Source organism: Dipodomys spectabilis, unplaced genomic scaffold (assembly GCF_019054845.1).
Source record: "Dipodomys spectabilis isolate Male_0828 unplaced genomic scaffold, ASM1905484v1 ptg000210l, whole genome shotgun sequence".
Classification (NCBI taxonomy): domain Eukaryota; kingdom Metazoa; phylum Chordata; class Mammalia; order Rodentia; family Heteromyidae; genus Dipodomys; species Dipodomys spectabilis.
The window spans coordinates 6670171-6695029 of record NW_024870887.1 but is presented as its reverse complement, the minus strand read 5'-3'; the positions used below and the strand labels follow the sequence as shown (position 1 = coordinate 6695029).

At 44.5% G+C, this 24859-nt stretch overlaps 1 protein-coding gene across 1 annotated transcript in view; it reads left to right on the top strand.

Annotated features, from left to right (window-relative positions):
- Window positions 1-24859, top strand: part of Galnt14 (polypeptide N-acetylgalactosaminyltransferase 14) — a 217500-nt gene that overhangs the window by 183009 nt on the left and 9632 nt on the right. Inside the window, exons 7-11 of the mRNA XM_042696764.1 lie at window positions 6891-6978; window positions 7597-7681; window positions 9130-9233; window positions 20475-20601; window positions 21563-21655. Of these exons, the coding sequence (XP_042552698.1) occupies window positions 6891-6978; window positions 7597-7681; window positions 9130-9233; window positions 20475-20601; window positions 21563-21655 (497 nt within the window). The remainder of the gene's footprint in view (window positions 1-6890; window positions 6979-7596; window positions 7682-9129; window positions 9234-20474; window positions 20602-21562; window positions 21656-24859) is intronic.

The window sequence follows — 24859 nt, the reverse complement described above, 5'->3', positions numbered from 1 at the left end:
CTCTAGTAGCAAGGAAGTACTTCATGAAGAAAAGCTATGTGATCATCTCTCAATGATGTGGGATATCTGCTTCCCAGTGGGTACCTTTAATCTCTAGGGAAGTTATTCTTTCTCTGAGTTGTTGATAGGAGCTCAGGGCCAGCAATGTCTTCCTGCCACCACTCATATCTGGAACTGAGAAGAATCTGAAGTATGTAAATGACAACTGATGTTAAGGTAGCAGAACAGAAGAAAGGTTAGGGAATCCACTGTGGTTACCTAGGGAGAGGGGGAGAAAATGGGAGACAACATCTGTTCACATGGATTTTATACCAAAGAGATGATGTGTTCCCTAGTTAAACCAAAGTCAGAGGGAAAACAAGTGGATTGGAAAACAAGCAGTGTGGAATAAGAGGAGTCCTTTTTGGTCAGGAAGCAAAGGGCAGGACAGAGAAGCAAGATTCTCTCATTTTCTATGGCAAAAGTAACCTATGGGCACTAGAGACAGTCTAGAAAATGTGGAAGAGTAGAATGAAGACTAATCAACCAAATTCTACTGTATGAAGATGTCTACTGTCTTAGGATCATTTTCTCTTTGTAGAAAGTGTCTTTTTATAATGTTGCAATCATGCTGTATTTATACAGTTTTATATCTTGCTTTTTTTCTCCTTATACAGAAGCATTTTCTAAGTGGTCTCTAAAGTAACTTCCCCCTTACCAGAATGGCAAATACATTGTGGTGTACCATGATCACTCAGGAAGTTCATTTCTGAAAAATGAAAAGCTGAAGCCAGGGCAGGGACCAAGGCCAGTATTGTTATCACTCTTTGCTCTGCTTCATCCCCCTGGTTACTCCCCCTGTTCCCAGCTTGCTGGCTATGGTCTAGAGCTGAAGGAAGCTGGGCTGGGTATGGCCAGGCCTCTTTGAGAATAGCTATCACAGCTGTGGATTTGGTGCTCATGGCCTCTGCCCTTAGGGTGCGGGTGTGTTTGTGTTTATAAAATAAAGATAACAAAATTTACCATTAAATTAGTTCATAGTAGGCAATTCAATGACCTATGTTCCCAAGATTATGAAACCCTCCCTACAATTTAATTGTAAAACAAACCTGTTTTTTGGGTTTTTTTTGGGGGGGGGGTTGTGGAACTTGAACTCACGGCCTGGGTACTGTCCCTGAGCCTCTTTGTGCTCAAAGCTAACACTCAACCACTTGAGCCACAGTGCCACTTCCAGTTTTCTGAGTGTCTAATTGGAGATAAGAGTCTCATGGGTACTTTTCTGCCAGTCTGGCTTCAAACCTTGATCCTCAGATCTCAACCTCCTGAGTAGCTAGGATTAAGGCGTGAGCCATTGGCACCTGGACTATAAAACAATCTATAAAACCATCACATCTCAGACAAACTTTATTTACATTAGCAGTCATTCCTTAATGATACTTACTAATCTTTATCTCTATGGATTTGTCTAGTCTGTACATTCATAGCATTGAAATCATGACATGTGACCTTTTGATACTAGCTTCTTTCATTCAACATATTTTTAAACTTTATGAGCATTGCAGTACATATCCATATGTCTTTTCATGGTGGAGTAATATTTCACAGTATGTATAAACCACATTTTGCTTAGCCATTCATCCATCAATGGACAATTAGGTTGTTTCTTCCTTTCTAATATGAGGAATAATATAAATATAAATATTCATATACAAGTTTTTTGAGTACCTTGGAGAATAGACCAAGGTGTAGAATTACTAGATAACACAGGAATTTGGTATTTGGACATATTAAGTAAACTTTACTCTCCTGGCTCAGCCATAATGGGTATGTGGGCTCACATGGCTCTGAGCTCATCTCAGACACCTCTCTGAAAGATGCTGTTATTTCAGCTTCTGCAGCTAGCCATACCCCAGCTGAGCAAAAGCTTCATCTTCCTCCCAAAAAGGAGTGCTGCCTGCATACCTCTGACCAAATGCTTCATCTCTGTGAGTGGTTCAGCCACAAGACTAAGCGAGGCCTCCAAAGGACAATTCCTTAATTCCCACTGCTATCAGAGCTAAAACTTTCATAGCAAAGCAATTAGACAGATACCAGAGCTGGGTCTGGCTGTGTCCTACGCAGAGGTGCAGAGGTTTCCTTGAGGCCCTTGCTGCCTTGGATGCTATGGGACCATTTAACGGAGGTGGCCCCCTGAGGGCAGGAGCTGTGGTTCATGTTTATGTTTGCATGTGTCTCGTCAGCATAGAGCAGGCTTCCGTCTTCTGAGTGAAGGTGGAAGTTTAAAGCTGCGATTGGAGTTTGGGATTTTCTAAAGTAGAGCAAGATAATAAAGAGTCTGGACTTGAGGTGTCCTAAGCCATCTTTAGCTGGTGTCTGCCACATTGAAAGCCTCCCCAGTTTTCCTTCTTCTCCCTCTACTTACCTCATGATACTAGAAACATACACCAAGTTGCTATCATTTTAAACACAGGACTCTGTTCCCCCTCCTTAGCTACATATTTCTTCAGTAGGGAGATTTTGAGAAGTCTTGATATTTTATTTTATTTTTGCCAGTCCTGGGGCTTGAACTCTGAACCTGCACTCACTCCCTGAGCCTCTTTTGTTTAAGGCTAGCACTCTACCACATGAGCCACAGTGCCATCTCTGGCTTTTTTGAGTAGTTTATTGGAGATAAGAGTCTCACAGCTTTTCCTGCCCTAGCCGGCTTTGAACCGTGATCCTCAAATCTCAGCCTCCTGGGTAAGTAGGATTACAGGTGTGAGCCAGTGGTACCCTTCTAGAGATCTTGATCTTTAACATTCAGTGAATTTGTATAAATAATACCTTACATATTCTTTGATGCCTTGTTCAGGCTTTACTCCTTTTCTCCTCACAGGAACTCTATTTTGAAAAGACAAGGATTATTTTGCAAATAATAGTTTGTCACCACTTTATAGATGAAAAAGAAATGGAGGCTCATGGAACATGTCCATTTTCTAAAGGTCATGTGTATTCTCGATGGTAGAGCTGGAATGGAAATCCAAATGTCTTGTCTATATTCCATGGCATTACTTCTTTGATGAGGGCCCCCTTCTGCTCCCCGAACCTACCACTAGGGTAGCTTAGAGGACCCCCAGGCTGTGTGTTCATTCCACCCCAAATTGAAATTGTCCACTACTTGCTTGCTTTTTCTACACTGAGGAATCTGGCTCATCTTTGTGCAGCTGTGGCTCCTAAGGCACAGTAGGTGCTAAGGAATGCCAGTGAGTGTGAAAAGAAACACCTCTAGAACTTTCTGATGGCTCATTCACAATGTAAATTTAATTACGTGAATCAGTGACAGCAGTGGTGATTGATGGCCCCTGTCTGATGCACTCAGCCTATGGGTTTGCTTCTGATAAGGGACAAGAGATCAAGGAGGAAGGTGGCTTGGATTTATATGATGGAGGAGTAAAGATGGAGTAGAGTAGCAATGATCTGCCAGGGATTCTACCAGCTGCCCACTTGAGCCTAAGTGTAGGCCTGGCTTTCAAGTTACAGCCTTCTGTCACACAGCAAAGGCCTCTGCTGGGTCTACTATTTGTATTGAGAGTCCCTCCATCTGTGAGCATCCAGCAGGAGCGGCCACCCTGCAGGGCTGTAATATCTCTGCCTGCCTGCTGCCAGGCTATGACCCAATGTCCTTAGAGGGACTTCATTGTCACCATCTTTTAGCCAGTGGCAGTGAACACCTGCTGCCCACTAGGCTGTATGTGGGGCATGGCTGAGGGACACAATAGTGGAGCTGACACTGATGCCCTCAGTCATAAAGCCAGGGCATATCCTGGCTTTGGTGACTCATTTACAGTATCTCCTCTACCCTCTTTGCAAGGTCATGGCTCTACATAGCACTTGGCCTCAAGTAGCCCCCTTCCCTGCCTAGTCTTCATGACTCTGAGCCAAGCAGACACTTATAGCTGAGCTTTGACAGGAGTCTGAGGACAGAAGCTGTAGAGAGAGTACTCCAAGTCTGTCACCACCCTGGAACAGCACCCATGGGGGTTGCTCTGTAGCCTATGGCTAGGCCGAGCAATCAGCCCTTTATTTTACATTTTGGTTTTCAAAGATGATGGGGAGATTCTTTTTTGAAATTAAAACAGAACTATTGTTTTAGAGTCCTCGGACCATTCTAGAGCCCAGTCATTTGCTCGAAAGACCCGCAGAATCATCAAAGCTGATGTCGTTGTGGCCATGTTGATTATAATACAAGGATGTAGGTTAAAATCTGTGGCAGGAAGAAATGCATGGGGAGGGTTCCAGCCATGAGCTCTCAGTTGTCATCATCTCCCGGGGCGGGGAGGGGGAGGAGTTGTAGAGACAGTACTTAGTTATCCCAGCAAAAATGTCTGACAGCACCTGGGCCATTGGAGGGTTGGGGGGAAATGCTGCCCAAGAGGAAAGTTCATCCACATGCTATGATCCAATTCTTTTATTTTGAGGTCAGTTACATAAATGCAGCTGACCTCCCTTATGGTCTCCAGGCCCCAGAAGAGGTCATACTAGTAATTGCACAGGCCAAGGTCCTGCCCATAAATCATACTACAATTGACTATCAGCTATGGACCAAGGCTCCCAGGTAAACAAGAACTCTCTTCTAGACCACACATTTCTAGGCATTAGAGGTAGGATCAAGAGTATGGCCCAAACATATCTTTGCTTCACAAAGGTCACAGAAGGACTTAATGTAGTAGCAGGGCACCCCATTCCCCCAAACTCAGCATCAAGTAAAGACAAAATGAAGACTTTGTCAGTCTTATGCTGAACCATAAGGACATTTTAAAATTCAAATGACAGGTGCATCTTTGAGGGCATGTGTGTGTGTGTATTGTGTGTGTACACGTGTGCATGTGTGCATGTGTGCAGTGGATATCCAGAAATAGACATACAATGACAGTGTGCAAGGTAGGCCCCAGAGGGTTGATAGCAGCTGGGCAGGTACAGTACTGGAAGTGAATGTAGCATCTGTGACATCCCAGTTGTGGAAGCAATGCATTGGCAATGAGCATTGCTTGCCACCTGGGCCAATTGGTTTTCAGAGGCACCTTGTTACTGTCAGAGTGAGTTGAATGTAGGAGGCTCAGGACCAAATTAAGTCTGTGAACTCAGAATCAGGCACTCAGTGGATCTGGAGCTTAAAATAAGCAGACAACCTCATTTAGAGAAAAGATTGAACCAGGAAATTAAATAGTTTCAAGGAGAAGCAGAGGTTCCTGCCTGAGTTGGCCCAAGGATGGACAGTAACAGAGGATGGGAAAGTGATCCTGCCATTTCTCCGAGTCCTGTAGCCTCCATCATGCTGCTGAGTTCCTGGTGAGCTACATAAGGGTCTCTATGCTCCCAACCTGTCTGTATTACCTGTGGTCTTGGTTTACTGCCACGCAAACCATTTGTGGGGGTACTCGCTCAGGATTAGGAAACTTGAAGAGAACATGTGTACAGTGCCTCCACCCCAAGAACTGAGGTCTTTAGCTTGCATAGTTTGAAAATCCTTCCTGGATGATTTTGATGGCCATCGTCAGGGTGGGCCCTGCGGAAGCAGAAAGTGATGAGGTTGGAATGAAGGATGAGGGGATGTTTACTTTAATCGACAGAATAATTGTACATATTCATGGGATACTCTCTGACATTTCGATACATGGATACGATGAGTAATGATCAAATCAGAGTAATTAGCATTTCTGTCACCTCAAACATTTATCATTTCTTTGTGTGCTGGGAACATTCAAAAGTCTCTCTTCTAGCTATTTTGAAATACGTGATAAGTTACTGTGGGCTGTGTACACTTTATTGTGCTATAGAACATTAGTATTTACGCCTCTCTTCCATCTTAGTAACTGTTATCCACCTCCATCTCCTCCCTCCCTGCCATACTTCGTAGCCTCTGGTGACCTCTTTTCTGCTTAGATAAATGCCTCATGTTCTCACTCACATGAGGAAGCAGGTTTCCATGGCCTTGGTTGCCATGCTAAGGAATTTATACCTCATCTTAGAAGTGATCAAAGTTTTTGGCAGCTGAGTGACACAGTCAGATTTGCAGCCCTAAAAGTGAGCTTTGGCAGCCTTATGTAGAATGGGAGGAAGAGAAGAGGATGAGTGGGATGGGGTGGGGGTTAGGGGCCCAGTGCCATTTTCCTGGCATGAGGGGATAGAGGAGAGGCAGGGTAAATTGACAGCCATTTTAGAGTCAGAACTGTAAGAATCTGAGTGGGTTCATGGGCATGTTAAACCTTCTTAATTTAGTGCTGGGAGAGCAACAGATGATGATACGTCAATATAAGCAAGGAACTGAGGGAAAGGATGTGTGTTTGGGGAGATGATGAAGCCATCATTTGAAGGCTGAGTGAATGCACATGGGGGTGCCTTATTGGCTGGGAAGTAGGAGGGACATTGGGGCTAGAATTACAGATATGTATCTTCAGAGGACAGCTATTAATCAGTTGATTCAGGAATCATAGGCTGAGAAGCAAGTATTTGGAAACACGAATTTCTACTTTGAGTTGAAGGCTTTGTTTTTTTTTACTTTAGGTTGGAATCACCTAGCCAGCTTCCTCAGGCCCCACCAAATGGTGAGGGGCTTCCAGTATCCCTTCTTCTTGGTCTCTCCCCTCCCCATGTGTAGTACTCCCTACCTAGCTTCTGCTATATTTCCATCGTTCTCACATGGTCGCAGTGTTCAGCAAGGCCTCTAGCAGTCAAGAGCAGGCTCTTAGCACATTAAGTACCAGAACCAGAGGGGTCATGGGGTCCAGTGCTCCATGCTGTAGATGATGAAACTCATATCCAGAAATTAACATGCTTTTATTTACAGTCCTACCAGCCTTAGGCCCTGTCACACTCCCTGACTCCCAGACAGGTTTCCCCACATACGGACTACAAGGTCTTCTGTTTTTCAGGACTACACTAAGGTGGTGTGCCCTGTGATTGATATCATTAACCTGGATACCTTCAACTACATCGAGTCAGCCTCAGAGCTCAGAGGGGGTGAGTGAAGACTTCCTTCCTCCTCATCCTTGTCTCATATGGGGAAAGTAGGGACTATTCTCTTAATGCAGACTTCAGAGCATCCAGCCCTTCATCTCATTGCAGAATTCAGTCCATTTGGCCCTTACATACAAGAACGTAAGGGAAGAGTAAGGGGAATGGCAGGACATCCAGACCCTGAGCTCTAGTTCCAAGACAAGGCTCACCCCTGGGCCTAAGGATGTGTAGAAGCAAGCATTCCACCAGACGCATGAAGTCTAATACATTCTGCCACATTGGCATTGGCATTGCTCTCTTAGAGGCCTCCTCCGATCTGTGCTTAAGGTCCAATACCACTCTCTCTCAACTGAAAACCAACTTCTAGGTGATTTGAATTATCTACATGGTTATGGGAAACCTCTTGCTACCTTGGGTTCTATACCTGGACTCTTACCCTCTACCTATTATTCCCTAACTCCACCCAAGGAAGGTGTGAGAGGGACCTTTGATATCTCTGCTTCTGATTAGGCCAGGGGAAGCCAGACATCTCAGACAACAGCTTCCAAAGTATGTCCATGAGCTGGACAGACTGCAGATACCTTGAGAAGCCAAATCAACCAGATTAATGCTATGTTTTAGGGTTTGACTGGAGCCTTCACTTCCGATGGGAACAGCTCTCCCCAGAGCAGAAGGCTCGGCGCCTAGACCCCACTGAGCCCATCAGGTGAGTAGGAAGAATGAATCGGAGTAGCGAGGTCAGACTCTGTACCACTGGTCACTCCTGTTGTTCCGTGGTACAGGGAAGGTCCATGATAAATGCTTAATGATTGACAGACAAGGAAAGAATCCTGTACCAGGCTATTTCTACTTCTAGGAGGTTCCTGTATCCATAGGAACTTCCATCTATGTGGATAGGGACCAGGTAGAGACCTGTGCTGAGGAGTGGCATCTAACACTGTCCACCTTCCCATGGGCCAGGATAGCTTTATAATTCCTACTAACAATGGAGGCCCTGAGATGTTCTTGTTTGGGTCACTAGTAAGGGAAAAGGTGGCTCCTTGGCTATAGCCAAGATCCCTCAGATCTTGGATGTCAGGATTAAGTCTAGGAAAGATGAATAAGTGGAGGCTAATCTTAAGCCATGGTCACTGCTATGAGTTTTAACCAGCATATCTGTATCCTCTATAAGAACATGGCAGCATGAATTCTGGGCTGCTGGTGTTATACTGTGGTGCTCTACATTCTTTCTTCAGGCCTCATTATGATACATAGTTCTTGCTGGCAAGCTGTCCATCTGGAATTCAGAGTTGATCAGAGGGCTTGGCCTAGAATAGAACTGAACCTGTGATCTCACCATTAAGAATGGTCTTGAGATCTCACTTGGGATTAATGGCAAACTCATCCCAAGCCTCTTGGGAGACTCCAAGCAAATATGGAGTGGCAGGACGGTAGTAAGTGCTTGAAGAACTAGAGAGAGGCCACTGGAGTGTGATTTCTGTCTAATGACTTAGGGAGACCATAACTATTCAAAGTCATAGTTGTCATTTAAAATGACATTGGTCATTTTCATTGGGTTGACTTTTTCTTATGCATCATTTTTATAAGAATCCCAGTCATATTGAATTAAGGCTCATCCCAATGATCCCATTTGAACTTGATTGCCTTTATAAAGGCCCTGTCTCCAAATAAGGACAGATTATGAAGTACTTAGTATTACAACTCCAACATGCCTCTTTTTTTTCTTTGTGGAAGAGATATAATCCAACACATAATAGAGGGGCAAAGAAAGATAACAAGGTGGGAGAGCCTAGTTCAGAAGATGGATGTGTTATAGACAAATGCTATCCAAGTGCTTCTTTGCCTAGTCAGTGACCCACTGCACACTCTCCAGTAATATAGATACCCAGAGAACCCCACTGAGCAGGGCCTAGGGAGAGGTCAGTAAGCATTCATGGGAACAGTATAGTTGTCCATCTTCAAGGTCAGGAGATCTACAAGCAGAGGATCAAACCCTGGACCGGTCTTTGTTTTAAGTTATTGGAAAAGACATTGGCCCTTCTGAAGAGGAGCAGAAATAGGAAGAAACTGTCCTTAGTTCTGAATACCCAGGATAGAAGAGTTTGAGAGCATCTCTTTCTATAACTGATCTCCTATTTTCTTTCTAACATACAGGACTCCAATCATAGCTGGTGGACTTTTCGTGATTGACAAAGCCTGGTTTGATTACTTGGGGAAGTATGACACAGACATGGACATCTGGGGTGGGGAGAATTTTGGTAAGTACCTATTTGGTATTACCTATTTGGTAAGTATCTATACCATATCATTCAGTACAACCTGGGGACTGGGGAGGGTATCTCTGTAATCTCAGGTCCAGCAACAGATGAATGGTCACACCTGTTGGGCATGAGGACCTGAAAGTTTTGAGTGAGTCATTCCTTTGGTGGAAGGCTGGACAGGGCATCAGAGCAGTGGCTTTAAGAAGGAGGTCACAATGAGAGAATTTCTCCATGAGGCAGCTTGGATGCTAAGGACCAGGGAAACACCCAGATAGATTGCTGGGGAAAAGTTGAGATGTAAAATCTGATAGGACCAAAAGGAGCACTGAGGCCAAGGGGTCAGGTGCAGACTTGAATTGAGAGCAATGAACCTGGATATTTGTAATTGGAAGAAGTCTAAGGAGGAAGAAAATGAGGAACAGGAGTGACATTAACCTCCATTCATGTTCCTTGACTTCCCTGAGGATAGCTCATGCACTGGGTACATAAACAGAGTCCAGGTTTATTGCCACAGAAATCTTTGGGTTATCTTGGCTGTGTCTCTTGGTGAGAAAGGAAGGAGTAAGATGGGCTGATTACAGAACCTCAAATCATGCACAGATCTGGCCACAGCGATACATGGTTGGGGCTTGCAGGCAATCAGCAATAAGAAAGCCCCGTTCCATCCAGCTAGTAAATACCCTCATTTCCCTTGTGGATTCAAAGTGTGACTTCGGGATAATTGTTCTGCCTCTTGGTATTGCTGTGAAAATCCAATGAACTAAGCATGTGGCATTATATGGGCCCAGTATGAGTCTATGATCAGTTTTGTCATTGGGTATTCCAGCCCTTAGTGTATATAGTGCCACCATGTGAGAGGCCCAAAATCACAGTTGGCCAAACAAATCAGAGTAGAGTAAGAGGGAGATCCCTAAAGGGAACCTTCCTTTCTCAAAGCACTGGGAGAGTATTGGCATGGGCTCTGGGAACAGGGTGCAAGCCAAAAGAGTGATCCATGGGCCTGTGCTGGCAGTTAGTAGTAATGCCAGGCATTGTCCACTGACACTGTCTCCTATCCCTGCCCCTAGAGTGGTTTATGGCTTTCTTCCCCAGTCACTAAGAATTATTTCCTGGAAATTTATGGCTTCTGGCCTGACCCACAGCATCTGTTCTCCCAAACTGGGCAGTGTAGAGACATCCATCAGAAAACTTGGTCTCCTGCCAGGCAGGGGCCAGGCTGAAGGCCCAGGAAATGAAACAGAAAACCCCAACACCCACTCACCAAACTGACCCTCTTGAGACCCAGACTGGGAAGGCCTTGTGCATTATGATAAGGTTCATTGTTGTGCTGGTATGGGGTTCAAGGGCAGGTTTGCCTGCGCTAACCTTGAAGACTAGCATTCTCAACAGGGCAGGGATTTCTCTAGGAAGAGCTGAGAGCTGATTGTCTATCCTGACCTCAAGCACCCTCCTCCCTCCATTTTTGTGCCAGTATTAGGGCTTGAACTCAGGGCCTTGGTATTGTCCTTTAGCTATTTTTTCTCAAAGCTGGCACTCTACAACTTGAGCCACAGCTTCACTTCTGGATTTTTTTTTATAATTAATTGGAGATAAGAGTTTCAGAGACATTTCTGCCTGGGCTGGCTTGAAACAAGAATCCTCAGATCTCAGTCTCCTGAGTAACTAGGTTTACAAGCATGAGACACTAGAGTCCTCTTTACTTAATGAGTTCTGGCCTTTCCCCTCACCAGCAAATGAATGTTCCCTGTAGTCATTCTGATAGACAACAGACATCCAATCTCTGTCCCAGTGCTCCTCATAATGATGCAATCCCTCTCTCACAGTTCACCACGTTCTGAGTTGAGAGAGTTTTTTTGTGGAATTGTTAGAACATACTTCTAAGTTGTAGCCCTGTTCTCTCCAGCTTGCCTGCTGGGGATTGTTCTGCCCTCTTGAACTACACAAGGTGAGGATAGTCCTTTTTCCAGTCACATTTGCATGCAGGCAGCATGTCATTTTCAACGATGGCACATTTTGCTCCAACTTCCCAGCACCTTTCCTTTATAGCAATGTTAACACACATCTGCTCAAATCAAGAAGCAATCTCATCTAGCTGGTTTCTGAGTCGGTTGGCATTAGCAAGGGCTGATTTGAATAGAAAAGTTGAGAAAGGGTCCCCAGGAGGTATAGGAAAGACATTTTATAATCCACCACAAAAAAATTTGAACCACAAAAAAATCACACTGCAGACAACTATCATAGGAAACACTTTGTTTTCTTGTACTCCAATATTCCATTATGTGATGGCTAGGTAGCAGTACTTTGAAAGTCAGAATGGATTTCTAGATTTATTTTTTCTTTTTAGCAGAATTTTCAGCAAAATGCAGTGCTTTTCCAAGGGTGGATGCATCATGTGGATAGGGTAACATCTGCAGAAGCCTCTGACTAATGAAGGTGGGAATTTACAAGTGGATCTGCGTGATGATTGAGAGTTAGTGGGATCTGGGTGCAATGCTTCAGCTGGTGCCAGGGGCGAAGGGAGCTGTCCATTAGAGCAAAGGAATCCTGGCTCAGCGTTGTTGCAGGAGATGCTTCCCTGTCTTCCCAATCAACAAGTCTTAGAGGTCCACTTCCCTCGGTATCCCTCACAGCCATCCTCTTCTCTCTGTCTTCCTCAGTCCCCTAAGTATCCTCCCCCTCTTCTATTCCTGTCATGTCTGTCCTCCCATTTTTGCCAATATTCTTTTTACAATGCAAACCTTTCAAGCTAGCTCCACAGTGGCTCTCATTTGTCCTAAGGAAGAGGCCCACACTCCTCTTTGACTTCATCTTCAACCCATTCCACCCTCTAGCTTTCAGGCCTCCAGCTGGCAGGACCACCAGCAGCTTGCAGGATTCAGAGTAACCCAGCCTTCCTTCTCCACCAGACTGGTTCTCCTGAAGAGGGAGGCTCTGGGTGGCTTCCTCTGGAACTGCATCACCTTCCCTGCCCTTTCTCTCATCTTATTATTTCTTCCTTCTGTGTCTTCAGCAGCAGATTCTCTTTGCCTGTCATTGTACTGTGCCCTCTTATGCACTTATATTTAGTTATCTGTGCCTAATACCTTTCCCTGTTTCCTACTTGACCTGGAACTTAAAGCAAGAGCATTCACCCAACTTCTCATCCATGCAGCCAAGAACAACTGGACAGTTCAGAAGCTGCTCACTGAAATGTATTTAAAAAGCAAGACATTGAATGGGGAGGGAATTCAACATGTGAAAAAGCAATAGAGTTGTCCCTCCATTTCTTGGAGTATTGGTTCCAAGACAGTACCTTGTATAAAATGGCATAATATTTATAGATAACCTATGCACACTCTCTTGTATGCTTAAGTAATCTCTTAATTATATGTAATTAATTATAATTAATATAATGTTAATGTTACATAAGTAGTTGCTATACTAGGTAGGTGAAATGACAAGGAAATGTGTATTCAAAGCCTCAAAATGCATATATATCTGTTCAAGATGGACATTTTTCTCCAGTATTTTTCTATAAAACATAAACCATGGTTGGTTGAGTTCATGGATGAGGAACTCATGGATATGGACAATGGAGACAACATTTAAAAATGTCTTACTGCGTTATAGGAGTCATGCTTAAAGTCATGCTTAAGAGTTCTGTTTGATCATAAAAAGGTATAACAACAGCAGGCCAGAGCATCTTTCCTTTCTGGAATTTCTCTGTGCTCTAGATGCATTTACATATGTAAGTTGATTTTATTTCACAGCACAGAAGTACATGAAAGTATTAGCCAAGGGAACCACAATGGTGTTCAGTCACAAGACACACTTACCCTTCACCATCTCACTTTTCATTTGTTGCTTATAAACACTGAAGGTCATGTCTTGGCCACTGTACCTGTACCTATACCCACTCAAGCCCCTGACCCATCATTCCATCCTGGGGCTTGAACTCAGGTCCTTGGTGCTGTCTCTGAGCTTCTTTTGTTCAAGGCTAGCACTCTATCACTTAAGCAACAGTTCCACTTGAGCTTTTTGTTTAATTAGGAGTTTATTGGAGACAAGAGTCTCACAGATCTTCCTGCCCAAGCTGGCTTCAAACCATGATTATCAGATTGCAGCCTCCTGCGTTGCTGGGATTATAGGCATGAGCAACTGAAGGCCAGCTCCACCAGGTGTTTCTAAGATGAGCTGCATAGTTTTGATAATTATATCCACAGTTTGGGATATGATCAGGCTTTAGGGAAATGTGACTTTTCGACTTTTTTTCAGAGTTAATTTGCATTAAAATTGGATGCTTACATTCCAATTTACATACCATGAGATATATATAATATATCTCCTTACTCTCAGGCTAAGCCTTACTTTTAGCTTTTGGTCTTCAGAGATAAAAGACTCCATTGCCCAATAAGAAGTGTGTGTGCATGTGTGTGCATATGTGTGTGTGTGTATGTGTGTGTGTGTGTGTGTGTGTGTGTGTGTGGTGGAGATAGATGGGTCTGCATTTCCAATGAAGGAATGCTTGGCGCACATACAAGGGAAAATATGGGATTTCTAAATTTAGAATGAGGATTTCCAAAGCACAGCAGGCACAAAAGACAAGGCTGTAAAGAGAGACGAGGTATAGCCCAAAAAGGATTCTTCACCACCCACCATCCCCAGAATGTAGGCTGGGATGCCAGGCTATTCCAGACTTAGGGATGTGTGTATTATAGGAAGAGCACAGCCTGTGCACTCATACAGGAGTAACTTTGAACCCCATAGTCATCACAAGTACCCTTGGGAAAGTTACTTCACCTCACTCTTAACACTCTCAAAACTTTCCAACTCTTTAAAGCAGAGATAATAATCCCTGTGGTAGAGAAAGCAACCCCACAAAGACATGTGCATCCTAATACCTGCAACCTGTGCAGATGATCCTTTATATGGCAGAAATGACTTTGAAGTGATTCAATCACTACACAATGACTTGAAAGTAGAAGAAGATGCAGGTGGGTCCTGTCTGGGCACAGGAACCCTTAGAAGTGGAGAACAAAATGGAAACAAAGGATTTTTATCTTTGTTGTGGTTTTTATTTTCTTTTGTTTGTTTGCTTATCTGTGTTTGGGATTATAAGGAAAGGGGCACAGAAATGGAAGGACAAATACAGCAGTGGTACTCACTAGACACTGCATGGAAAATAACTATACAACTAGTGGGTGGGGACTTGAGGGGGAAACTGGGAGAGAGTAAGGGAAGGGGTGATATTGTCCCAAAGTAAATGTACTCTTTACCTGACTCATGTAACTATAACCCTTCTCTCTCTATATATCACCTTTATAATAACAATAAAAATACAAATTAAGAAAAAAGAAGTAGGGAACAGTTCATGCTAGAAGCAACAGAGAAGTGTCACAGAGCGATTTGAAGCTCCAGAGTGAGTTGAGCAGCCATTGCTAGTTTGAAGATAGAGAAACAACCAGAAGTAACTGAGAAGGGTCCCAGGCCAATGACCAGCAAAAAAAAAAAAAAAAAGGATTGTTAGTCCTGTAGCCTTAAGGAGCAGAGCATTACAAATAACCTGAAGGAGCTTGAAGCTGAGTCTTCTTTAGAGCTCCCAGATAGGAGGAAAATCCTGCTGCTGATACCTTGATTTTGGCCTTTTTGAGACCCTGAGCAGAGAAGCCAACTAAACCTGCCAAGTTTGTGAAGAATCATTATAGTAGCACAGGAAAGCAATTGCATCTCTGTATCACAGTGAATTAGTTAGCCCATGAAGTGCCTCTGTTCAAGCCATAGCCACATGTCAGCAACGTTAGTTAAGGAAGGATTGCATCTGACTTGTTGAGGTAGTTCATTCCTCAATTAGGGAAATGGCTTACTCTGAGAAGAACACCCATGTCCAATAACATATTTTTAGGTGCAGAGTATGCTAAAGCAGCTCACTGCTCCGTCCATTGCTTGAGCTATTCTGCTAAAACCTAGTGCCCAGGTGTGATTGCATGAGGCCTCATTTCGTGGCTGCTCCTGTATTTTCCCAGGTCTAATGGAGTGCCTTCAGAGAGGACACTAGCCATTCATTTTTCATCAGGTGTATGGAAAGATAAAGGGTTCCATCTTGGTGTTTGTAGTTGTGTGGCCACTGGTGATTATGGTGTGTCTGTGGTTCATACTTGTCCAGAAGCTAGGGCCTGGGTAGGCCTTGACTGTCTCAGATATAAGGAAACTGCAGTTCTCAAAAATTCAAGACCAGTCTTTTGCAGGCCAGCAATATAAGATTATATCTAATCAAGCCCATACATTCATTAAAGAATAAAAACAGAATCCTAGCCTGTTTTGTGCTGCTATGATAGAATGGCATGGACTGGATGGTTTACAAAGAATGGAGACATTTCTTCATAAGAAGAACCATCTATTATTTTCAAGTCGGGAGGACCACCGTTGGTGATGGTCATCTTGTTGCAATTATCCCATGGCAAAAGGAGGTAGAGCAAGAAAGTATGTTGTAGGGTAGGATCATGGGAAGTGGTGAAAACTTGTTCTCAGTAATCCACTCATGTCATAACTAACCCCCTCTGAGATAACAGGATTAGTCCATTCATGAGAACTGAGCCTTCACAGTTTCTTAGAAGATCCCACTTTTCTCAGCCAGGTACCTGTGGTAGAGATCAGCACGATTATGGTTCAAGACAAACTGGGCAAAAGTTAATGAGAGCTCATCTTAACAAATTAGCTGGGTGTAGATGATGGCATATGCCTACTTCCCCAGCTATTCTGGAAGCATGGGTAAGAGAATCAAGGCTCATGACCAGCCACTGGCATAAATAATAAGACAAATAGAACTAGAGGTAGTTCAAGAGGTAGAGCACTTGCCTAGCAAGCACAAAGACCTGAGTTCAAGCCCTAGTACTACCAAAAAACCCCACCCACAAAGCCTCACATCTCAACACTTCTGCTTTGAGGATTAGGATTCTAACAAACTTTGGAAGACATTGCAGCTATATCAGAGTTTGCTTCCTGTCCCAGTAAGCCCTCAGGACTTAAAAATTACTGGAAGGTAAAATCCTTATCACACAAATATATCTGTGGGCTTATGAATGACAGTGGCCAAATTAGCCTGTGCCTTCTTGCCTGCCACTGTCCCCTCTATTCTCTTGATTCCCAATAGGTATAAACTTGGACAGAGGCAGAATGGGTAATGCTACACTGATTATACATATACGTATGTGTAGATAATATAAAGCTTGATGTAAAGCAGGTGCCATTTCATGAAGTGCTACCCATGTGCCTTTGTTAAAAACCAAGTTACAATATGAAGTTAGATCTGTGAGTATCACTGACAGCAGTAGGGGTGCGAATACCCATGTACAGGTATAATGTGCTTCCTGGGGAAAGCAAATTCCCTTCTCTCCTGCCCTCTGCTCATGGGCCTGTCAGGTGGGTATTGGTTCTGATAAAGGGTTAAGGGCCTGGGAAGGCTGGAGAAAATAGTGGATGGCTTGATGAGATGGAAGGAAAAAGACTGGAATAGAGGGCAGAAGGGCAATTTGCTCTCAAATATTAATCTGAAGTTCAAAGATAGCGAGACCATAACAGTGCCCTAGTGAAGATGGAGAATTACACATCTTCCTGCCTGGAATGCAGAGTGGATCTGGGCCTGCATGGCATTTGTTCATCACCAGGGAAGATGATTTGGGCCCTGAGTCAGTGAGGACTCTTCACAGAGGATGCTGTGTGACCTCAACTCTGAAGAACAAGGCTCTTATATGTACCTTTACTTCCAGTCCTTGCAGTTTTGGCTAAGCAGCCTGTTGTGGCTTTAGGATCAAAAGACTTTTGTAGAAAGCTTCAGCAGAACAGCTAACCAGAAGGCCAAGCTCCCTAGCCTGAGCCGACACACATCCTTATCCTGAAGTCCATGGGGTAGAACATAGCAGGATTACCATACATCCAAGGTCTTAAGTATTCTGCTGTGCCATACCTACAAATCATTGCACTAACTTGAAAACTCCAAGCTTAGACTGGAGGTGTCTGGACTGGAGGGAGCACAGGGACCCATAACAGCCCATATATTTCCCCAAAACCTCAGTTATAACTACTTGGACTCCAGAGTAGAGCAACTTAATGCATCCCAAGCTGTGGATGCCTCTGGGTGGTGAGGAGAGGAGAAGAGAACTAAGATGGGCATTTTGTAAGACTGAATGAGTGAGTTGATAAGGTAGAAAGAAATGTGGCAGCCAGTTAGGTGTTCGTTACTTGGGTTAGTTTTTTAAGTGCCTTGAAGTCAGTTTGTATCCATGGCCGCATTGGTCAGTGGAAGTATTTATTATTGAGACAGGATGATGGCAAAGCGTTGGGTTTTAGAGTTGTGTCCATTCCCAGCTACTTGCTGTCAGTTGCTCTAAAAGAGATGCTTACTTCTGCCTTAGGAAAAAATAAATAAAAGCATCAAGAACCACTAAGTAGGATTGTTCGAGAATAAATAAGCATCTGTTTGAGGAAGAACCTAGAAAAGCCTGGCCTAGAAGTACAGGAAGGGGCTGTTTCCCCCCATGGCTGTTTTCCCCCATGAGGAATTTTTACATTAATGCAACAGACACAGGAAAATAAGGAAAAAGAATGGGTTTCAATGAGGAGATGAGGCAGGGCTGCAGGAGGACACCAAGAGTTGAAGAGGTCTGGGGTGGGTCAGTAGCAGGGTCATGAAGCATCAGCCAGCCCTAGAAGGGGCATTGTGGCCTGGAGTAGAGCGGAGGCTGGTGGGATGGAGGTGAGTTCTCCGCATCATTCCATGAACACTGGGTCACACTGGGAAGTTGTGTCAAGAAGTCACTCAGAGACAGAGTTTGGGATGAAGAGGAGAAGGTGGAGAAGGACCAGGGCCAGGTGATGGTGCTGTCTAAGGTGGGAAAAGTTGAATTACTGTGGTCTAGAAGATAGGCTAGTGGACTCCGAGGGAAACAAAAGACTGGTCAGAGGGAACACAGCAAGAGAAATAGTTTGTGAGTCCGGGACAATAGAGGTGGGGTTGGATGGATTTGCTTTGCAAATAAGGGGGGCCATATGTCTCATTTGAATACATGAAGAGGAAGAGACTTTAGGGTAGCAGAAACACATGCATATCTTTAGAGAAAAGCTGTCACACAGCATGTAGGTTATATCTAGTAAGCAAGGCCATCATCTCTCATGTTGGAGGATTAAGAAGGGCTTCATTTGGAGAAAGTGAAGAAGACCCTACTTGGAGTCTCTGCAGAGGAACTGGTGGCCACTCACAGGAGTGAAGAGGACTTCCTGAGACTCAGAGTCACACATGACCTGACAGGATTCCACGCCCTCACCTCGTGTCCTGGATTGTGATGTGGTGTCCAGCAATGGCTCAGAGCCTACAACACAGATAGTGCCAATAGTCAAATACCAACTGCTGTATATTGGGGACCTTTGCTGGGGAAAGTCAAAATTACAGATAAGTCCCCAAGTTCAAGTGTGTCCTTCATGCTGCAGAAGATAGAAAGGTGGAGGAAGCTGGCTGTAAATGGTCTAAGAAGTTAGAAGTGCACACCACTGGACAATGCACATCAGTATCTGAATTTTCAAGAGACTAGATTCAGAAGGGGATCTCAGATGTGCTGCTGTGCTTTTGATTGCACTTAGAGTGTACACAGTCATTCTCAGAATTGTATTTCATTTGATGTGAACGGCAGTCCTGCAGAGTGTTTTTATGATCTTTGTTTGACATACAGGGAAATTGAGCCTCAGCAATCTAAAGCAGGTTGCCCAGGGATGCAGCTAGTAGGTTATTGTAGATTCAGGTATGCAAAGCCAAGTTCTCCCTGATTCTTCTCCCTCTGGAGGTGAGCTGCACTCTGTGTAGGAAAACACCTGGGCCACAGGAAGAGGTGAGGTGCAGAGAAGGTGAAGTAGTAGGTGCTCCCTTGACTGTAGCTCAGTGACCTCACCAGGGAGACATGGAGGAAGCAGAAAGGGAGTAGTGAGAGCCAGTGGGAATGGATCAGAAGGAAGAATTCTAGCTTAGCTACCTGCTTGGAGAGCTGGAAAGATTGGGATATGGAAGGGAAGCAGACGAGAGATGTCCTGAGGTGAAGACCCTGGAATCTTTGTTCCTTGTCCCAAGACACCTGGCCTTCTTCCCCATATCCCTCGTGGGCAGTCACCCATAGGCATATTTTTCCCATCTAGCCTGTGTCCTTTACATTTGAGCTTCACTGCGGAAGCCTGGACCAAGGAGGAATTCCCACAGATTGGAAGCTGCCTTTTCTAGAGTGATGTAAGGTGCAGGGGGGTGTTTAGCTCTGAGTGCAGTCAGCAAGGGGAGTTATTGATAGAGAATTTAGAAGCAATAAAATGCCTATCTAAAATCATTCTGCTTTCTTAAAAACACCATCATGTGTGGCAGTTCTGAACAATGGCAATGATAAAGTGTTTCCCTCTTATCGATCCTCCCTACCCTCCAACCTGTCCTGATATGCTACAGCCTCTTTGGGGATGAAGCTGGGTTAAAAGCCCTGCCTAGAGCCTTCCCTGAGCAGCAGTCCCAGGAGATATCTCCATCTCTAACTCTACCCTACCCACCACTCTGAGGTCCCCACATCAGCAGAAAGAAATGGAAGTGAGGGAGGATGAAATGCCCACCCTGGAGAGCATCCCCAACCACAGCATTGCAGCTTCTCGCCTTCTTCAGCTCTAGTTTCTGTTCACAGCCCCCTCCCCTGACCTTCCTGGCCCATGTTTCAGTGTTAGGCTCTTATCCAGAACTGGTGGCTAGGTGTGGAAGGTATTTTCCATACCTTGCCTAAGTGCCTTCTGGAGGTCTAATCCCCTCTGTTGCCTTTTACCATGTAATTTAGCTTGTGTTGATTCTTCTCATGATAGATTTCTGGTCCCTGACTTACTTAGTCCTCCTTTATTCTCAAATGGAATTCCTTTTTTTTCCATCCTCTTTCTAATTGTTTGGGATCACAAGAAGTGAGTTTAATCCACCACAGAATCCTTTTACAACTCCCAAAGCAACTCCATTGCTGCCCTTTTTTTTAAGCTAATCATCCAGGCAGAGCACCATTGTTCTGGCTGCTCCATGTATTCCAGAAGCCACTGTTCTTCCCTAGGCCTCTGTGGCTGGCTAAGAACAGACTCTACTGACCTGGCATGGCAGTTCTAACACTTCCCAAGGGGTGTGGGCTAACACGGAGGCCTAGGACTGGTTCCTCAAAACCAGCATAGTGGCATTAAGCAGTAATGGGAGGGGCGATTGTCTTGCAGAAATCTCCTTCCGTGTGTGGATGTGTGGGGGCAGCCTGGAGATTATTCCTTGTAGCCGAGTAGGCCATGTCTTCCGGAAGAAGCATCCCTACGTTTTCCCGGATGGAAATGCCAACACATACATAAAGTGAGTGTGTGTGGGTTCTGTGCTTGTGGACAAATGTCATGGATGCCATGGCTGGGGGTTTGTGTCCTGTTAGGCACTTGAATGCGCTGGATGGATGTGAGCTACACATCTGCCTCCTGAACTCTGCCTGGGCATTCAGCATGAGAGATGGGGCTTCCCCAATGCTGTAGAGCAAATGTCTGATGGAAAACAGAATGCTGGCAAAAGAAAAGATTTAAAGACATGGCTTCAATACTTACAATATACACCACATTTAATGAATGGCCTGTGTAAATGCTGACTTTCCTCTTGGAAACCTAGAACTCCAACATGCCCCTGTAGTAAAGGGGGACCCAGAGGAAGATTCCAAGAATCAGGTTGGCCAGAGGCAAGGTAGTCACCATAGTCTCTGCTTTTTTGCTTCAAGTGACTAGCAGCAAGTGGGTGTACCTGGTTCTTTTATCTCCAACTCTATTTCTTTTCTTTTCTTTTCTTTTTGTCAGTCATGGGGCTTGAACTGTCCCTTAGCTCTCAAGGCAAGTGCTCTACCATGGAGCCATACCACCACAGTTTTATGGTGGTTTATTGGGGATAAGAGTCTCATGGACCTTCTTGCCTAGGCTGGCTTTGAACCATGATCCTTAGATCTCAGCCTCCTGAGTAGCTACGATTGTAGGTGTGAGCCATCAGTGACCAGCTCTTTTCTCTCTATTTCTTTAAGAACCACAAAGTTAAGTTTCTGGTGTGATACTTCTGATCTTTCTAATCTGAATCTTTGGGGAAAGTTTTGTTGCTATTACTATAACACTGTCTTAGAGACAAATTTGCCTTTGGAGATTAAGTAGGACTTGCTATCTGTGTTTTATTATGGTGGATCTACCTGGTAATGCTGCTGTCTTGGAACATGTACATAGTGTATATCAATGTGACACAACACAGGCCCTGCTGGACAGTCTACTCCTGACATTTCTTGTCTCCCCAGGAACACGAAGCGGACAGCTGAAGTATGGATGGATGAATACAAACAATATTACTACGCTGCCCGGCCTTTTGCCCTGGAGAGGCCCTTTGGGAAGTAAGTGTGCCTATTGGTTGAGAAAAGCAGAGACGCAACAAGGTCCTATGCACAAAGGCCCATCAGCCTTGCTTGTCTCTGGAGCCACTAAATCTTCAGGCTGGAGCAATAGTTATGCTTCTTCATATCCCTTAGAACTCCAGCCCCATTCTGGGTGTGCAAGTTTCTTCTGTCTACAGACCACAAACTCAATAGAGGAAGTTTTTAGCTGACCCTTGCATATTCTCACTTCTTTTGTAAAATGATGGGTTATGGGTTGTTCCCTAAGCCAGAGGTCCTTCCTGTACTTCTCAGCCACTCAAGCCCAACTTCCCCCTATCCTTGGAGGAATGTGGTATATTCAGATGGATCCTCCAGGAATACTCAAGCTTTATGGGCAAAGAGGACAAGGAAAGAAGTATTTATTAAGAGCTGGATACCATTACATGAGCTATCTCGTTACCTCCCCCAAACTCTAATGGGGGTTTTAGTTAACTCTTTTGATAGACCAGTATAAGAGGAAAAAGGAGACTGGAACACACCTTGCATTTCCCAGCCCAGAGTTGATTAGACTAGTGACAAATAGTGACTTAGTTTGTGTTATAATTTGTGCCTCTTCAGGGGAACCATGGTTTTTTGTCTTGCTAATGTTCATTCGCTAGTCACAGGTAGGCTGTTGAGCAAGAGTTTAACAGCCTGAAATTCTAAGAGCACATATTTACACAGAGGATTAAATCAGAACCAACCAAAATGACTTGCACCTCTGACATCACAATACACTGTAGCCTTTCAATTCTCTCACTCCACCCTTCCTGATGCATCGGTTCTTGTCCTCATCAGAACTTTTGGTCCACTGGCCGTGTTCCTCCAACCAACTTCCTTTCTTCACCCACATCCTTCTTCACTTTGAATGCCACCCTTGCTTAAAGACAGACTTCAAAAAATTTCACACTCCAATCTTCTTTTTTTTACCTGTTAATACCCTCCTCCATCTGCAAGGCTTTTTTTCATCCCTGGATGAACCTGACTTTGAGCTTTCTTTCACTATTCACTTCTGCTGACCAGTGCTAGGAAATGATAACCTAGTGCTCCTGAAGATACTCAGTATCCAGTACTCAGTAAGGATGTGGTATGCCTTCTTTGCCCTGCTGTCTTTCCTAGTAGCAGCACATCCCCTCCATCTTCAGAAAACCTTCAGTCACCCATCTCTGAGCCTGAATCCAAGCCTATCCCTTCCTTTCTCTTGTACACATGACAACTGTTTTCTAGATGAAAAACATCCATTTCCCAAGACAAACCAACCCATTAGCTTGGCCGCATCCTTCTCGGTTTCTTTTGTCTCAGAGGACAGGTGTGCTTCTTGTGGTGGTTGGCCAGCTCTCCACCAGCAATCTGGATGCACCATTCATGCCTGTGCTCATTCATAAATCAACTTTGATCGAGTTCCTGCTGTCTAGATTCATCTCTTGCCTCCTGGTGCTTCAGGGCCTCTCAAAGTTTTATATGACACAGATCTCCAGGGGATGGTGTGAAGATGTGATCTGAGTTTCTGATAAGCAATGCTGTGATACCGGTCTGAGGACCCACTTTGAAGAGCATGGAGGATAGTTCTCAAACTATACTGTCGAATTACCTAGAGAGTTTGGAAGCCCCTTCTTCCTGGGCTCCCTTTTGCCCAGGGTAGTGGCCTGGACTGGGGAATAGGTAAAAGGTAATTCTAGTATACATGAGGACTTGCGAGGTTACTCCCATTCTCCATAATTGAATTTCCACACACATGAACACTACTCCTTGTCTTGAACTACAAAATTGTCCTTCAACTCAGCGTTGCTCATCTGATGTGTCTCTCTTTGTCTGACTGTTCCAAGCCCAGCTTCATGAAGACCACTGGATCTACCTTCTCTGTTACCCCCTCATCTTCTGTCACCCTCATTCTCTGTGGTTGTTCCCACCAGCCTCATCCTGGATCCTCATCCCTTACTCTCCTCTGATGCTCCTGACTCCCTCCTGGAAGCCTCTAGATCTCCAGAACTCTGCACTGTTTCTTTTTCTTTTTTCTTTTTTGCCAATATTGGTGTTTGAACTTATACTTACTAGGCTAGCACTCTACCACTTGAGCCACACCTACAGCCAGCTCTTTGATGGTTATGTTGAAGATAGAGCCATACAAACCTTTTTGCCTAGGCCAGCTTCAAACTGTGATCCCCAGATCTCATCCTTCTGAATACCTAGGATTGCAGGCATGAGCCAACAGTGTCCAGACACTCTTGGCTTTTGTACTGCTTCTAGTCTCTGCCTTTTCCATCTCATTTGCAGGCTCAGTTGTTTTTTTCCTTCACACTCCTTATATGCTGGTGTTCCTCTAGAGCCTGTCATAAGCCCTCATCTTATACACATTCTCCCTGGCACAAATCACCATATCTCTCCTGCCTGTATACACACACGTACACACACACACACACACACACACACACACACACACACACACACCTTTCTCCTCACATCTCCCTCTTCCTTCTCTTGCATATCCTCACATATCTCTGTCTCATTTTCTTCTCTTCCTCCTCTTTCTCCTTTCTGTAATAGTATGGCTTGAATCTAGGGCCTTGTGCATTCTGGGCAAGCACTCTACCACTTAAGCCATGTCTCAGCCATTTTGTTTGTATTTTGTTTTGTGAAGCAGTGTCTTGCCGCTGTCTTTCTAGGCTGGTCTTGAATTCCCTATCCCCTTTCTCCACCTTCTAAGTAGCTTGGAACTACGGTATACCACCACTTACAACTTCACAGCCCTATTCCTAAGACCTCTCTTCCAGTCACTTACCTTTAAGTATTGTCTGGACACCTCTAACAGAGTGCCCACACACACTTAAAACTCAGCAAGTCCTAGACTGAACTCATGACGTTTGCTCCTAAAACCATCAGCTCCTCATCCCCATGAGCAGCCTTCCTTGCTTCCCATTCCCATTCTCATGCGCATCTGTTTTAAGACCCCACAGTGCTGCTGTCTGGCAGAACTTCTTTCACTTCTTAATGTGCACTGTTGTCTTTGTTCTCTCCTCCACACTACTTCCTAGCAGGGCTTTGCTCATCTACTGTCTGGTCTGACTATATCTACTCTTCCTTGCAGATCCCATTCTTGGCCACCATTACCACCTTGATTACCACAGACTTCATAAGATATCCCTGTGACCTCCACAAATCCCCCTGTGCCACTTGAGCTATGAT